The following is a 13,173-nucleotide window of genomic DNA, read 5'->3' on the forward strand; positions in this document are numbered from 1 at the left end:
CTCTGGACCAATGTTTAGACATGAATAATGTATGTATGATGTATGTTGTGCCAGCATAAAATATGACATGCTTCCCTTTGCCACCCATAACTCCATCGAGTTTGTAGCTCTGCAGCTACAAAAGGGGGGAATTATGTGGGATTTTTTATAAGATAAAGATACACCACGGCCCAGGGGAAAGATGAGATGAGAAAAACGTGCATCAAGAGTCAAGTGTTATACTGTGCATAGGTCAGGAAGCAAGCAGGTCGTCGGGGTCAGTGATTGATTAACCACCCCTATAGGCTAAGAATACACAGAAACCAACTCGCACACACACACAGGCAGAAAAAGACACGCGCACACAGCATTGAGGAAGAACTGAGCAGAAGGGTTTTAATAAAGAAATGCACAATCATAAGGAGTCACTTCTTAACATAAAAAGGTTTGACAGCATAGCGAGGAGGGTGTTGAGTCCTTTTATTGACACGCCATGGAGCTTGAGTAGATGGAGGTGGAAGAGTCTGAGTAGACTTGGTAACAACTGTAGCAGTCTGTGTTGAAACATCAACCCAGCCTCATGTGGCTGGAGTGTGTCAGCAGTTCCTGCATGAGGAAGGCATTGATGCTATAGACTGGCTCACCCGTTCCTCAGACCTGAATCCAATTGAGCACATCTGGGACATCATGTCTCGCTCCATCCACCAACGCCACGTTGCACCACAGACTGTCCAGGAGTTGGTGGATGCTTTAGTCCAGGTCTGGGAGGAGATCATTCAGGAGACCATCCGCCACTTCATTAGGAGCATGCCCAGGCATTGTAGGGCGGTCATACAGGCACGTGGAGGCCACATACACACTACTGAGCCTCATTTTGACTTGTTTTAAGGATATTACATCAAAGTTGGATCAGCCTGTAGTGTGTTTTTCCACTTCAATTTTGAGTGTGACTCCAAATCCAGACCTCCATGGGTTAATAAATTTGATTTTCATTGATAATTATTGTGTGAAGAATGTAAATTAAATTATGTAAAGAATGCAGTATTTAATAAGACTATTTCATTCATTCAGATCTAGGATGTGTTGCTTAAGTGTTCCCTTTATTTTTTTGATCAGTATATATATATATATATATATATATATATATATATATATATATATATATATATATATATATATATATATATACACTTTGCAATGACAGAAAGACGCAGCATGACATAGTGGAAGTCACTTCCATTTGATGCTTCAGCTTCAATTGTCACAGTGACATCAGTTCTAGAGGAAGTATTTTCAGGTACAGTTAAAATTACTGAGCCATTTGCACTGACCCCACTCAGAAGTGTGATAGATGAGTTATAATGAGTGTCAAAATTGCGATAATTGCTGACACTGATATTAAAGATTCCTACATTGCCACTGGTTGCAAGTGTGAAAAACAGAATCAATTCTTTTTCTGGTTCCATTGATCCAACTGGTTGAGTCTGTCAGCATATAGAAAGTAAATAAACCCACATTGCCAAATAATAAATGAACATACTTTATTATTATTATTATTATTATTATTATTATTATTATTATTATTATTATATAAGTACACAGAAGGTTCATAAAACCAATTTTTAAATGTATGTTTTTCTCCATTTTATTGAGTTCATTTTATTGAGTTAAGTAACTACTGAAACATTGTTAAATTTGTCAGTGGGATTGTGGTCACAAGTTACAGCCAACGCTCAGAAATGTTATGGTGCTTTCCACTATTTTACATTTTACAAGAATAGAGGTTGCCAACTACAGGACCTGCCAAGCAGCTGAATACATATCTGAATATATATCTGAATAAAACATTTCAGTAATTTTAATTAAGTTGCAAAAAAACAAAAACAAAAACAAAAAAAAAACTGTAAAAACCAAACAATAAAACATTTTTATTTAGTGATTATAGATTGGCATTTATTTATTTAGAATTTTATGTGAAGTATTTTTCAGCAATAGTATCTCATTTTTGTATAGTAGGACAAGGACCTAATTGTTTTGACTAAATCTACCTTTATCTACGGGGCACTATAATTCACAGATTAGTAAAACTGCTTTTAAGCCGTAGTCATAAATTTTAATTTTATTGCCAGGATAATCCATTTTTGTAAACCTTAACCCTCCTGTTTTCCTTACCTCAATTCCTATGCGCAGAGTCAACCTGACCTTGTCTGTTTTGACTGCTTATAAAAAATGAAGTATATATGATAGCCATTTTTTTTCACCTTTTTAGTCTAACTTGTTTCCAACATATTAACACATATTTTGCAAAAAAAAAAAAAAAAACTATATTTGGTATAATAAACCTTATTTATATACAAAAATGCCTCATTTTTTAGTAAAAAAAAAAACACAGAAATTTTGAATTATTTTCACTATAGAGGCACAAAAGTTGATGCACAATTACAGGCTGGTATATCGCAAAGCCAGATTGTTTTGAAACCATTTTGACCATGTCAGCAAATAATAAAGGTCAAATTGACTTGAATGCTTATAAATCAAAAATTATACAATTATCACCATTCTGTGTGATCAGCCTTACATTTGGTAGATTTGTGTGTGTGTGTGTGTGTGTGTGTGTGTGTGTGTGTAGCATCATTTCGGTAGATCATATTTTGCCCTCTGCTAGGCAAAGGCATATCAAAAGTGTGAAATATTTACAAATATGTAGCTTTTTTTTCTGGAGGCCTAATGAAATGCAATGCCCAACTTGTGTGTGCATGTGTGTGTGTGTTGTGTGTGAGTGTGTGTTTTGGGTGCGTGTGTTAGTGGACATTTTATGTGTGCATTTTTGTGTCTGTATGTATGTTCATTGCGCTGAAAAGAGCAAAAGTATGACCTATTTCCCCACTATATGTGGCCGAGTCCAACTGACCCTGGAGGATCCAAAACGCATAGTATATACTGGTCCGAACACACATAATTCAATGAAAATAGACAAAATTAATTTTACTTGCAAAGTTCATAATTTGGAACAATCCTGGTAAATTTCAGGCAAATATGTGTAAGAAAACCCAAGTTATGACACATTAAACTTTCATTAAACCTTCCAGCAGGGTCAGATAGACCCGAGGAAAATACAAGGGTTAATTTGAGTTAAAAATTTAATTGACAATTTTAAGCACTTAAAAAAATATATTATTATTGTTATTATTATTATTATTATTTTAATGTTCACACTTGATGTTTGGAATTGAGTTGGTGACAATCTCTGAAAGGTGTTATCTGAAAATCGAGAGGCACTGATCTGTCCAACCACACACTTACATTTACATTTACAGCATTTGGCAGATGCCCTTAGTGATGTACAGAAGTGCTTAAGTCTCTATCATTGGATACATTAATGCTGGTTCACTAGGTTACATACTTAAGATATCATGAGTTTAAAAAATTGTTCAAAGTTACAATGTAAAAGTTTCAAAGGTTTCTTTCTTTATTTAATGCAAAAAATAGAGAAAGAAGTGCTAGTGTAACCCATACGTTGGGTTCACATTAAAGAAAAGGAGGAAAATATCTACTAGGTCTGAGATCACCAAACACTTAAAATAGCAATTTATCTTGATGTCTGGAGTCCCGGGTTCGGGGTCTCACACCAAAAAAATTATATCAGAATTGTGTGTCTGCACTTATATGTAATCTAGTCTCATTTAGTATAACTGCTTGAATAAAGCACCAACACAAAAAATTTACCAAAATGAATAATGTATTTACTAATTTTCTTTTGTTTCACTTTTAGACTGTATTGCAGGTTTGTGTAACTTTCTTGTTCTGTTCAATTTTAACAAAGAAAAAAAACAACAACAATTTTTTTAAATGGAGCACAATTTACCCATTTAACAATAAGAGATATTTAACAATTCCAATAACAACAAAAGAAAATAGAAATATCCCAAATAGTCCATAGACAAATGTGTAAATACCAAAGTTCCCGGTTGAAGTAACGTTGAAAAAAAAAAACTGTGGTTACAGTCCTGTGGGGGCGCAGTCCATCCGAATAGATTCCAGAGTAACACGTGCTTATCGACCCGAATCCAGTGCAATCACACCGCGATGAAACAGTCCCAGCTCATAGAACACACACGTTGCAAAACCTAATGCAATGAAACAGTTCAGACATGTATTTTGACAGAGATTCGCGAGGATGGATAAAGTTGAGCAGCCGCCAAAAACATGCAGCGCGCATCTTTCACCACTACTGGCGCACAAGTGCCGTCAGCAACACTCGACTCAACTTCTCTAATACATTTCACACCCGAAAAAAAAAATATATACCCACATATATAGATATACATATTAAACATGACTAAACATGTTATGCATTAGATAGAAAAAAAAAAGAAAATATGTATATAAGTGCAAATAAGAAACACTTATTCTAGTATGGTAAATAATGACAGATTTATTGGATCTATCAGTTAAATTATTCGAGTGGGTTACACTAGTTGAAGTGTTTCCTGAATAAGTAGGTCTTCAAATATCATTTGAAAATAGCCAGTGACTCATCTGTCCGGACCCCTAGGGGAAGTTCATTCCACCACCTTGGGGCAGAACAGAAAAGAGTCTTGTAGTATACTTGCTCCTGAGAGATGGTGTAACCAGTCGAGCAGTGCTGGTAGACCGGAGAGTGCGGGGTGCAGTGCGAGGAGTGATGAGGGCTTTGAGGTAAGAGGGAGCTGGTCTGTTTTTGGCTTTGTTTTCCAGCATCAGTGTTTTGAATCTGATGCGTGCAATAATTTGTCTTGTCCTGAGTTGTCAAAGCTGAAATCATATGAGGCTGGCCTAAAACACAGAACTAACTTGATCCATCTGTAAGAGCGTATTTTCAAATCAGACATGAACTGGCAATGGATGACAAGTACATTATGAGAGGACAGAAACTGGTTGTGCCAGTTGCTTTGCGCTCTAAATTTATTCACTTAGCACACGAGGGACACCAATGGGTGGTACGAACTAAACAAGGGCTAAGAGAATTGTACTGGTTGCCTTGTATTGACTATGAGGTACATTCCATGGTTGCTTCTTGTTCTGCCTGCCAGTCCTGTGACAAAACCGCACAAACATGACAGCTCCATTGCAGCCAGTGGACCTAGCAGACGGTCCATTTCAGAAAGTTGCAATTGACATTGTAGGACCTTTTGAGAGCGCCACACATGATTGTCATTTTGCTATTACGATGGTGTATTATTATAGCAAGTGGCCAGAGGTTGAATTCACCTAAAATTTTACAACAGATACAGTTACAAAGTTTCTTGCATTTGCGACGGAAGGTAACCCACTCATCTTAGTCAGTGATAATGGTCCTCAGATGAAGTCTACAGCATTCGCTGAGTTCCTGGCTGAAAGAGGAATCAAACACATTCGTAGCAGTGTTTATTGGCCTCAAGCGAACCTTGCTGTGGAGAGATGGAATCGTGTTTTAAAGGACTGTATCCAAGTAGCTGAAATGCAACAACATCCCAGAAAGCAAGCAGTCACAGATTTCCTCCAAAATTACAGAGCAACGCCACACTCAACCACAGGAACATCACCACATTGTCTCAAAGCGGCTTTACAGAACATAAACATAGAAAAAAGGTTAATATAAAGAATAATATGAAGATTAATAGAATACAAATTTCATGATTAATATTAGATATAATTCAATTTTCCTTTGTCAGTGGATAAGACCAAGCACTAATGTCTTGAGTGATGGAAAAAAATGGAATGCTGCTCATTTATCACTGGTTCCAGAAAACACTCAAACTGTGCTAGAGGATGTTCAGGATAACCCTGGAATGGGGAATGTTGTGCTTGAGGAAATGAACGGAACACAAGTTAGACTGTCACCAGGGCGGTTAAAAGACTATGTAACAGTGTAAGGGGAAAGAAAGAAAAGATCATAAGGGAACACTAGAGTTATAACAGGAAGTAATTGAAATCACTTCTTGAATGTGTTTATGTGTTGATTTATTTGATGTGTTACCAACATGACGCTGCGCTCTGAGCTGTATGCCGCCGTCTGCTCGACCTTGAGCACCTGTTAGTAGTGATGTTAGCTGCTGGTTGATATGATCCATGTTCAACCACATTTGGTTATTCCTCACCCACATTCATTAATGCTTCAAATCTGTTCTCAAGGTGTATAGGAGGTTGTAACATACCAGTTTTTGCAAGCCTTGTCATAGCAATATCGGGGTAGAGGATGCTACCTCAGCAATACGAGATACTCATGACAATCTGATGTCTCAAATGCTTTTGGGTCTTGCTCCCTGTTTGTTCCATCGATTAGTTTGTCGATCAGGTTTGGCTTATAAACTGTTGAGATTCATTAGACTCAAAGGACTCATGGCCTGTATGCTGAGGGGGCCCGTGATGACAATCTGCTGTGTGTTCTGCCTGTTTTGGAAATCCAGCAAGTAACTTTGTTTGAAGAACCACAAACCTTTGTAGAAGTCTGTGGCAGTTCATGCAGCAAGTTGATTCAAGGAACGGCATTAACTTTCTTGTCTGTTGAAATTAGGCAGCTGTGTTTTCCCATCTCCAGAATGTAAGCTGCTGTCAGTGGGAGGAAAAGAGTGTCCTTTTTTGTAGTAAAATCTAGTTTCGAAGTTATTATTTTAGTGTTTGTGCCAAAAATGTGTTGTTTGAGCAATGTGCTGATCTGCTAAATTTAAAATCTTAGAAAAGTCTGAGAAAAATACATAAACATGGAGTAAAGCACAGAGCAGTAAGCAAGAGTCTTTAATATATATCAAATCTGCCATATTAAAGGTTCATTACCAAAAGGTAAAAGCAAGAAATGAAACTTTCTACTAATTTTGACTTAATATGTAATATTAAAATACTGTATGTATTATTTAAGGGTAAATCCTATCCCATAAATGCAAATATTTATATGATATTTTAAGCATAGCCCACAGACTGACAGTATTTTTAGATGTCCAGACCATCTGCATCAGTCTGTTTCATAACTTCAGGTAAATATGAGCCTCAGATGAGCCTCAATGTAAATATATAAAAAGTTTATTGAGGTTTTATCTCTTTATATCATTTACTTCAGCAAAAAAAATAAAAAATATTATTATAAAATGTAAATTTGTTAAATAAAAACACTTTTCCACATAATTTTGGTGGATTATTTTAGTGGTTTCTTACAGTTGATGTGTCATAATATGCAACAGGCAGAAAAAACTCTTTAGGACAAATCAAGATTTTTAGTCACTTTTACACATTTTAACTGCCAGTACAAATAAAAATAAACACATTTCAAACATCACACTTCGGTTCTAGCACTTGGTTGTTTTTCCTGAAGAAATGGATATCTGAATGTCTGGTTGTAACATTTTTTGTAAGTTTGTATTAGCTAGTTTGTCAATTGGTTTGAAGCAGTAAATTATACTACATCATTAATTTGTTACAGTAAATGTAAAGATTTTTAATCCACATCGAAATTCTTAAAGCTAGATTTATGCAGAATTTCTCTATACCAATAAAGTCATTCAGAAAATAAAACTCTGCTTATACATAGGTTTGGATGTATTTATTACTGATATGATAATGTATGGAATATGTTTGTGTTTCTCCTGGAAGCACATAGTTTCACTATGTTACATCCCCATGTCATTATCTGTACATCCCTTTATAATTCATCTTATTTAAAGATAAATGCATTTACATTTTGGCAATAAAATAGAATTATTCAATGCATGCAAGAAATACCAGTGCTATACCAGAACTTTATAAACATTATAACCATATTTGCATGTATTAGCAATAATCCTGTATTTTCTCTGTACTCACAAAAGACTCAGGAAACAGGTTTTTCTTTGTATGTGAATAACAATACCAAATACTTAAGAACAAAAAGAAAGTGAAAAATAGTAACTGATGCTATAAAAATTCAATACCACAGATTTCAGATGTAATAATATGATTAGCACAAATGGTTTGTGAACTGACATTTAAAGATAATAGGCTCTCAAATCAATGAGTAATACATTCAGAGTATAGACTCAGTTTAAACCTGTTGAGCATTTTTTTTCCTTTGTTTACTTAGAGCTGCATGAATTGGTAAACTGATACTCCAACATTGAGCCAAAGAAGGACTGGCAAAATCAAATAACATTCAGCACTATTAGTGCCGGTTTGGTGGATGAGATGAGACATGGATGTTGCTGTTACAGGGGGTGCAGTGCTGGTGCTTAGTTCTGTAACTCTTACAAAATTAAAACAGGAAGCAACATTTCCTGCTTCATCCACAGCAACTAGTTCCAGGAACTGTGAACAGCAAGAGGCATTGTAGATGACCATAGTGACATTCACACCTGTGTCACTGAACACAGTGGTAGTGGTGAGGTTGCCGTTTCCCTTAAGGATTCTCACACTCTGAATTCCTGACCCATTTCCATCAGTCACATTAGCAGTGAGGTACCATGAGGAGAGGCTGCAATTGCCTGAGCAGTTAGCATTTACACTGACTGCCTCACACAAGGGAGGAGTAAAATCTGTTATCTTTAAGGAGGAGAAAACAGTTCAGCATTAGTTTCAGTTTAGACATTTTGACATTTTTTATTGTTTATACTTAGAAAATTAAAATATTTCATCCAAATAGAATATTTTTTATTTGGGATACATTTCCCTGTGGCATGTATTCCAAACACAAAATCAGGTGAAACAAGGTTTTAATCTATTAAATTTTTTTGTGAGATCCATATTTAAATATGAAGTGCCAAGAAAACCCCATTTACCCAATTCATCTCTTTATTTTTATTTTTTTGGCTGTTCAGCAGGTTTTAATACATGTCCACAAAGACATGAAAAAATATAGTAGTGGTTGTATTGAGGTATAATGGTATGACCTGCCAACTTAACCTAAACTCAACCTAACTGTGCTTCTCTTCAACAACAGAATATAGAATATAATGACTCCTTTGACAATGTCCTGGAATATTTAATGTAATATTAGTAATTACCGGAGCAATGATAGCGATACGTAGCACAGCGTAGTTGGAGTCACTTCCATCAACTGCTTCAGCTTCAATTGTCACAGTGACATCAGTTCCAGAGGGAGTATTTTCAGGTACAGTCAGAGTTACTGTATCATTCACACTGACTCCACTCTCAAGAGTTATGGACGTGTTAAACTGAGTTTCAAAATTGTGATCATTGCTGACATTGATATTAAAGCTTCCAGCAGTGCCATTGTTTGCGAGTGTGAAAGGGAGAGTGAATTGTTTTCCTGGTTCCATTGTTCCAACAGGTTGAGTCTGAGAGTAATAATGAAAGAAAGCAAACTGTAACTCAAAATGAATGCTTTTAATGCCATTACAATCATCTTTTCATGAGCAATAAATATTCTGAACCATGAAATATATTTCTCATGAAAAGAAATATATTTATAATATATATTTACATATATAATACATTATATTATATTATTGCTGAGTCTCTTTTATTAGGGTATCAAGAAAAAGATTTTCCATTCTAATTTTTCTATTCTAATTTTTCTATTCTAATTCTAAATTTTTTTATTTGCTTCAACTGGATTATATTAAGTAGGATTAAAGTATTCAGACTTACAGTAATGGTCACAGTTGATGCTTGGAACTGAGTTGGTGACTGTCTCTGAAAGGTGTTAGCTGTATACCTAGAGACACTGATCTGTCCAAACACACGAACAGTAAACTCTCGTGCCGGGATGCTGTTGAAGGTCACTAAGTACTGGCCACTAGCTACCTCTTCTAGTGACCCATTTAAAGAGATTGAACTTGAGGCTTTGACCAGAGACACCTCTGTAAGACTCACACTATCCCCACCGACCATGGACACCAACAGGGTGACATTGCCATCTAAATTTAAGTGTAAAATAGAGTAGAAATATAAGCTAAAAAATGTAAACAGAGTTAACTAATTATCTGTTATGCAGAGTTATTGACTTACTTGCAGGCCTACTGTTTAATACAGAATAGCTTGGATGAAGCCCTTGGGAAAGTTCTACAAAGTCATACATGAAGTCAACAGCACTTTGACCTGAATATTAAAAACAGACAGCGAGAAAGACAAACAGACAGACAGACAGATCTATTTACTCACTGAACCACATCTTTCATTTCTGTCATTTATTAATTCACAGCTAATCAGAAGAGAGTTGCAAAGATTTTACCAACAACTTTGATTGTGTACATCTGTGTGGATTTAATACTGAAGAGCCACAATCCAACCTGCTCTGCAATATTTGGTCGCACTGTATGGAAGTTACCGACTCTCTGAATAAGCCCCAACATCCCATTTAGTTCAGTGCTGCTCTGTGAGACTCCTGGGTTAGATAATAGCACATTATGAATATTTAGCTTAGCATTGCATTAACTTGATGTTATTTTGCCGTTTCTCAAAATAAGGGTTATTGGATATTTACAAGCCACACACCTGAGGGACTAGTGATGGTGTAATCTGGAGAGTTGCCTGTTATGTAAATTGTCAGGTTTTGCACAGAGGAATCCACAAAGACTGAGAAGTTTTCAGTATCTACTGGGTTTCTAACAGCTTGGAATAGTGTGACCTGAAGAAGCAGAAATGTGATTGTTACTGATTGCTAATATTACTCAGTGCTAATATGAACTATAAAATATGAAGTTTTCTACAATTTCTTAAAAAGAATTATATAATTTTAACTCCAGCACTAAAGTTGCTTTAGAACATTTATATGAGCTATACTGCAGCAGCAAGCTATACCATTTAAAGTTAATCTGTAATTACCAGTGTAGAGCTGGAGATATCTGCAATAATGCTAGTGGCCTGGCCTAGTGTTTCTTTGGTTACTTCTATAGCCTGACCTCCAGAGGCCTGAGCCAGGTCATAGTAGACCTCGTTCAATTGAGTGGATTCTCGCTTGTGGCGACGTCTATGCTGTGGCGTTAGCATATAGTTCACCTTCAGATTGGGAAAGAAACATTGTTAAGTGGTTTTCCAGGATGATCTCATCATTAATTAGAACTAGTTAAGACAGAATTAATGATCAGCATAATTTCAAAACTTTGAAATGTTTTAATTAACTGTATCAGTAATTGTTGTGTCTGTATATATTATAGTCTCTTAACACTGTGAAGTACTGCAAACTAATTAGTCATTTCACTAGAACATTATAAGCATTTTGCATTGCTTTAACACATAATTTAAACAAAAGCATACAAATGACAAAATATCCGAATTGGCCTTACTGGCCCTGTTCCAGTACCAGGCCTTGCACCAATCCCAGATCCAGGCACTGCGTCAGTCTATGTCTATTTTAGATTTACATTTCTGGCATTTAGCAGACACACTTATCCAGAGTGACTTACATTTTATTTAAATTTATACATCTGAGCAATTGAGGGTTAAGGGCCTTGCTCAACAGCCCAGCACTGGCAGCTTGGTGGAGATGGGATTTAAACTCATGACCTTCTTATCAGTAGGCTAACACATTAACCACTACACTGTCACATGTTTTATGTCTCATGCCTAGCTTCAGTCCCAGTCACACTCTCAGTTCACGTTCTTATTTAAACCCATGTTTGTGTTTTCTTTGTTGTGACGTGTACATTCCATGTGTTTACCTGCAAGATTTCTTCAGCATTCTCATTTGTCCTTTTTCCTGACCATAACCTGTTCTCTTCCTTCATGTGTCTTTGTTTTGTTTTGATTAACTATGATTAATGTAATTTTTTTAAGAAATTAAAGTTAATGGTTTAAATAGTTTCTTGCTTCTGTAGGTAAGACAGAGATTTGCTCACAGTATAAATGCCTGTGGTAGACTTTAAGTCTATTTTAGGAAATGGGCCAAAGCAAACTGAGAAAAAAACAGAACATAAAAAAATAAGATTTGCATTTACTCACAACAGACTTTGTTTTCTCAATCAGTGCTTTCACGGTGCTTGCCAACCATTTATCTTTTGCATCAGCATCAGTGAAAACAAAAATCTGAGTCTGTGGTGGAGATCCAGTGAGGGCGAGCTAGAATGGAAAGGAAACACTGATAGTAATATGCATGCTTGTAATTTCTGTAAGTCAGGAATGTCCAAATGACAGAGGCATATATACATATATATAATTATATAAATAGTCATTTCTATAAAAAAAAATTCATTTAAAAAAAATCATGACAAATGAATTTAAGGAAGCACTTAATGCTATTTAGCCCCCTTGACATATTTTTGAATATTTTTTTAGAAACAGAAATACATTTTTATTCACACAAATATATGAATTTGTACATGAATCAAGAAAGCATTAATGAGATTAATAAGTTGGTTTATATTTCAGGATATTCAAAAAGCAATACTTTAGGAAATTACCTTGAGACCTGAAAGACACATTTCAGGGTTATCTCCTCCATCATGAGCTCTAAGTGCATTAAGTTCTCTTTTAAACACATTAGGATCAGATGTTCTTGTTAGTGGGCCATAATCTGAAAGAATGGGCAAAATTTATTTGTTTAATCAATCCATTTTATAATGTTATGCTTAATGATTTTGGCCCTGCTTAGATAAAAGCAGCATCTATGAAGCACAGATAAGCAGCACAGATTATAGTCATTTTCAATTCAATTCAATTCAATTCAATTCAATTCAATTCAATTTATTTGTATAGCGCTTTTAACAATTTTCCATTGTCTCAAAGTAGCTTTACAGACATTTGGAAACAAAAAAGAAATAAATAAATAATAATAATAATAAGAAGAAGAAATACTAAGGATAAAAATAAATAAATTAATATAAACAATTAAAGTTTACAATTAATTTAAAAAAGATTAACTTAAAATTTGAGATACTATACTGTATATCTATCCCTATCCCTAATGAGCAAGCCAGAGGTGACGGTGGCAAGGAAAAACTTGATAAGAGGAAGAAACCTTGAGAGGAAACAGTTTCAGAACCTGTTTCAGAAGGGAACCTCGTCACCATTTGGGTGACACTCTACAGTAAATAGTGTAAATGTAATAATGTCCTTTCTACAACAGTTTATAATAGTGCAGCTGAGAGCTCCTGAGCAACTAATGGGTCATCATAAACACACAGTTCACACAGACCTGATTGCTGATAAAGACCAGACCATACAGTTGACTGACACAACATTCAAAAGAAGGCATGACAGTCTCCGGGCAGCTTTATACACAACAATCCCATGAGACACTGGCTGACAATG

General features: G+C 35.5%; 1 protein-coding gene across 1 annotated transcript in view; it reads right to left on the bottom strand.

Annotated features, from left to right (window-relative positions):
• Nucleotides 1-7,119: 7,119 nt before the first annotated feature.
• The window catches only part of LOC132847630 (von Willebrand factor A domain-containing protein 7-like), a 33,716-nt gene continuing 27,662 nt past the window's right edge, over nt 7,120-13,173 (bottom strand). The window contains exons 9-17 of the mRNA XM_060873108.1: nt 12,324-12,436; nt 11,866-11,982; nt 10,750-10,923; nt 10,420-10,552; nt 10,157-10,309; nt 9,934-10,023; nt 9,574-9,842; nt 8,967-9,260; nt 7,120-8,505 (exon numbers count right to left, since the gene is read on the bottom strand). Of these exons, the coding sequence (XP_060729091.1) occupies nt 8,047-8,505; nt 8,967-9,260; nt 9,574-9,842; nt 9,934-10,023; nt 10,157-10,309; nt 10,420-10,552; nt 10,750-10,923; nt 11,866-11,982; nt 12,324-12,436 (1,802 nt within the window). The 3' untranslated portion in view covers nt 7,120-8,046. The remainder of the gene's footprint in view (nt 8,506-8,966; nt 9,261-9,573; nt 9,843-9,933; nt 10,024-10,156; nt 10,310-10,419; nt 10,553-10,749; nt 10,924-11,865; nt 11,983-12,323; nt 12,437-13,173) is intronic.

This window comes from Tachysurus vachellii, chromosome 6 (assembly GCF_030014155.1).
Source record: "Tachysurus vachellii isolate PV-2020 chromosome 6, HZAU_Pvac_v1, whole genome shotgun sequence".
NCBI lineage: Eukaryota > Metazoa > Chordata > Actinopteri > Siluriformes > Bagridae > Tachysurus > Tachysurus vachellii.